The sequence below is a fragment of the Papilio polytes genome, unplaced genomic scaffold (genome assembly GCF_000836215.1).
Source record: "Papilio polytes unplaced genomic scaffold, Ppol_1.0 DF821044.1, whole genome shotgun sequence".
Lineage (NCBI taxonomy): Eukaryota > Metazoa > Arthropoda > Insecta > Lepidoptera > Papilionidae > Papilio > Papilio polytes.
Window position 1 is genome coordinate 339064 of NW_013528160.1, and position 4804 is coordinate 343867.

Genomic DNA, 4804 nt, shown 5'->3' on the forward strand with positions numbered 1-4804 from the left:
CAAAATTATTCATAGCTACTAAAATGTTCCATTCATAATAATACAGTTTTTTTCTGTGCAACATCGCTGGGGCTGACGGCTCGCCGACAAAAGGGTGGGACGGGCCACGTAATTGCCAAAACGCTTCGAGTGAGGCCTATTGTGTTTGTTTACAATAGGGTGCACTAAGTGGGGGTAGTTTTTGTAATTGTTACTTTTAGAAGATCTCACCCCTCGCGGCATCGTCACCAGTCGGCCAGCAGAGGCCGCAGCGAGCACACCGCATCCCACAACCCGAGCCATGTCGCGCTCCTTCCTCGTCGACACCTTGATCAGCGACTCATCCAAGGACTGCAAGAAGACAGACATGTCTTCTGACCCACTACAACCTTACGCTACTTTCTTAGCTCAACCCAAATTTATGCCGTACCCTTACCCGGGCAATTTGAACAATTTGCTAAGCCTCGGCCTGCAGCAACAGAATCGAACGCCCGATCTGTTCAGACCTTTCTTGGAGCATCTCAACTTCCGATATCCACTATTGCACCAGCTACCTCCGCATCGCGAGATCTACGAGCAGCCTCAGAGTGAGGCGCCGCCGCCGGACACCTACAGGAAGACTGACGTTCAGGAACCGATTAACTTTGTGAGCAGAAGAAAAAAATCAGTGTCACCTTACTTACACCACCCGTACAAATCCACCGCGCTCTCGCCCTCCAAGAGTCAAGGTCAGCTATCGCCGTCGCTGTCGAGCGACAGCCGCAACGGCACGCCTAGCCCGCCGCTCGCTCACCCCGAAGAACTCCTGCCGGGATACTCTAAAGACTTGAAGCGGCTCCCGCTCAAGGAGGATTCCAGCAAGCGGATCAGAACCGCTTTCACCGGTACCCAGCTGCTAGAATTGGAGAGAGAATTCTCGATGAACATGTATCTGTCGAGACTGAGACGTATCGAGATCGCTTCGAGGCTGAAGCTCTCCGAGAAACAAGTGAAAATTTGGTTCCAAAACCGTCGAGTGAAGTTGAAGAAGGAAGAGAGCCCGGTGACCAGCGCCGACGGCAGGACCAACAAGTGCTGCTGCACCAAGGCCTCGTGCAGCTCCAAGAGTTCGGACGCGGGCTGCGACAACGACAGCGAGCACATAGACGTCGTTAGTGATAATGATAGTTACGAAGTTCAAAATCTTTCGCGGTACTCTTGAGATAAAAAAAGTAGTTTTTTGAATTACATTAATATTACATGAAAAATAAGAGATCATTGCAAGTTTTAATGTAACAAAGACTGAATTAATTAGAAAGACACTGTAAGATACTTTCCTCATCACATTTTATCTACGGTTGTGAATTTTCTTGTAAACTTTGAGTGATGTATTATTTAAAGAAACTTCAAGTGGTTACTGGCCGCGTACAATCGGCTGTTTGTACAACAATGCCATTAAAACTTATTTATAACGATTCGATTCGAGGAACTCGACTCTAAACAAGACAATGGCCCTTCGAGTTATTCGAAAATTGTTATACCTGTAAATAGATATAATTTATGAAAGAGACTGTTTGAAATCTGTGAATTTGTATTGTGATTAAGAGAAATTGCGTATATTTTGTGACATAAATTTACTGGTCGTTAGGTATAATAAATTTTATGAAGTAAATTAAATTGTTTGATTGTATATCACGGGAGCGTCGAGTCGCAAGGCTCGAGGTATTTTTATTGGCGCCGAGCTGGGGATTAGAAATTTCATAAAGCTGTTTGGTATCTGGATGACATAGTTATCAAATTCCAAATGACAATTAGATCTTGTCCCTTTGTTGTTCATTTGTAGGAGGGAAGCGAGGCGAGGGGAGGCGAGGGGAGAAAATATTATTGAATTCTTCTTTTGTCAATTGTCATTTTAATTTAATGATTGATACTCGTCAATTAGTTTCATTTAGTGGGTAAGGTCATGTTGCAGACATTACTTACATTAATTAAACATGTAAGTAATCAATTTAAGTATAACCTCTTTTAACGAACTTTTTAGAAGTTGTAAATAAATTGGCGAATTGTAAAATGTTTTTACTCCATTAAAAGAAAAAAATAATGTTTACGAATAGTATTATAGCGATGTTAATTTTACATTTACTACGAGAAAATCGAGTTATGAAGGAAAAATACATGTCAATGGAAAAATTGATTGCTTCGTTCGGTTCAATGGAGAGGCGACTGTTTGCCTCCGATTCCGGGAAATCCTTTTCTTTATTGAATCACGTGTCAGTTGTAGCCGACGACCTCGCGACGTCGACACGACACGACAACGAGACGACATTCAGATTGGAATGATCAGTTTCTCATTTGTTTCTTGAGAAAAACATAACGTCCCTCAGGCCAGATGGTTTCTGCGCGCGACTAAGCTTTGTAAAATATAACAAACTAAATGTGCTTACAGTAAGTACCATCTCTCTTATCTTGATACAGGGCTATTTGAGTATCTGAAAACCATCAAAAACTGTTTTTATGAGTATATACTATACTAGCTGTCGCCCGCGGCTTCACACGAAAAAAAAATAGTAGCCTCTGTGTTCTTCGTTCCATTCACTTTATGGATTTAGTAGCAAACATCCAACCATCCGTCTAGACTTTCGCATATGATATTAGTAAGAAATAAGATAATAATCAAACAAATATAACTGGGCTAGTAATTATATACGCCGTTAAATAACATTTAATGTTTCCAATAATTCGATTACTTCCTCCTCAATTATCGCATTAGCAAGCAAACACAGCAGCTCGGCTAACTCTCTCCCACGGCCCACGGCCCACGGCCGCCATGTTTGCGCAACTACCATCATCCATCCAAAATCAAATAACGTAATTATTTGTCGAAAACATTTATCTTTGGAGCACGCGGCCTAATCTATTACCGTTGAATTTCTAAAATAATTCGATTCATAGATCTTAACTCCAAAGCATAAGGTTGAGAATTGAAAATCAATTAAGTTTACCAAGCGCATGAATGCTGCACGTGCAGGATCACGGCAACACAATTAACAATGCAAATGAAATTTTGCAGTATAACGCTTATTTCTTAAGTAATAAGAGTTATATTTGTTTGATTGACTGTCTATTGGCTGCATATTCGTATAGCAGAAGCCATAAAACGCCACGCGTCCGATTTTCATTGGTATCTGTTTGAGTTCGGAAAGCCATTTTGAATGCGGAATTTGTTTTTCATCAGCATATTATTTACGTCCGAACTCTGAGCTGTCGGCGAGTCGTTGTTTGTGATTTATTTGCTAAAGCGATTTCTCTGCTAACGACTGAGGGTGGAGAGGCACACACGTCATTCATGTACCACAATCTGTAATGACGTCAAAACATTGTAATTGTAGGGTAAGAGTGTACTTAGTCTCGCTTTGATTCCTAGAACGTTATATGGAGGTGCGTGCACTACTCGATTTTTAGTTGTGCAACTAAACAGTTGAATTGTCTGCGAAACAATCGACAATTGCACAACAGTTGTGCGAGAGTTTAGTCAAAGGTGCGCCTGCTCCTAATAAAACAAATGACAACGCAGTCCTTAGAAAAAAATACTACTGAGATTGAAGTCTCTATTGAGATGACCGTTTAATATTTTTTGTTTAAAAAAAAAGAAATTGATTGTTGCATGCCAGTTTATCAACGTTGTGAGCTCTTATGTATGACATTCAATAAAGTGGTAACAGTTACGTAGACAATGATATAATTAAACATGCAAACACTGAACAGTGGCAACATAATGACAGAATCATGCAAATGTACACTTTGTTGCATTGAAACAGTCCTCGATGTGCACAAAGCATTCGTCAGTAACGCACTAACTGACATCACGTCTTGTTACGCTTCCTTAATTATTTGCTACACCGATAATAAAAATACAATGCTATCATTATAACTTGCAAATACTCCTGAAAGTGAACCTTATTGTTTACGAGATAAGAGCGAATAGAGAAATAATAAAGCGTAAAATAACTATTCGATAATAAATCCCGTATCACGCTGACAACCGTATGTTTTGTCATTCCTAATAGGTCACAGCTTTCAAAGCGTATGTTTCCATATCAAATTCCCTGCAAATTAATTTAAACTTTATTGCAGATATTGATATAGTTCAATTTGGAAGAAAACTTACTTGAAATATTTTTCGCATGAGAGTAAGTTTGTTGCACCAAAATGAACTCTAAGCACTCTAAGATTTAAAATTATTTTTGAATACATTGGAAGGTTGGAGTTAGAACATTGTAGAATCGTTGCTAGTGTAGACGGCACAATAGAATGCAATATCATTTGGTAGCGGAACGAACGGATCGGGTTTGATCCCTGATAAATGGAAATTTAAATTTGTTTCAAAGTGTGTTTGCTAAACAAAGTTTAGATCGGAATTGGATACGGTGTCCGGTGTGCAGTACATTTGCAGTGCGAGAACAAAGTAACATCATTTTACATTCATTGTATTTACATAACAGTTAATATAATTACTTTATTAACATAACAGCAAATTAATACTGTACTCTAGCTCTGATTGCAAACCTAAATCTTCTATTAAGCCAAGTTTGATAATAGGAAATCCTTGTACAATTCTGTTCTAAACACTTTCCGCCTTACAAATAAACGCAGTACAAAGTTAATCTTCGGAATAAACTGAATATAAGCACGCGAGATTACGCGTTTATTTGTAAGTTTAATTTTGTTTTATAGTAGCATCATTGTTTTTGCTGATTAAAAAAAAACAAAACCGACTTCCAAACAAAATACACGAAAAACAAAACAAAATACACCAAAAACAAAATATTCTCAAAAAAACAGTACA

General features: G+C 39.0%; 1 protein-coding gene across 1 annotated transcript; it reads left to right on the plus strand.

Annotated features, from left to right (window-relative positions):
- The first annotated feature begins 280 nt into the window (after positions 1-280).
- Positions 281-1180, plus strand: LOC106109876 (GS homeobox 1-like). Its single transcript, XM_013291515.1, has one exon. The coding sequence runs from the start codon at positions 281-283 to the stop codon at positions 1178-1180; it is 900 nt and encodes a 299-aa protein (XP_013146969.1).
- The last annotated feature ends 3624 nt before the right edge of the window (positions 1181-4804 follow it).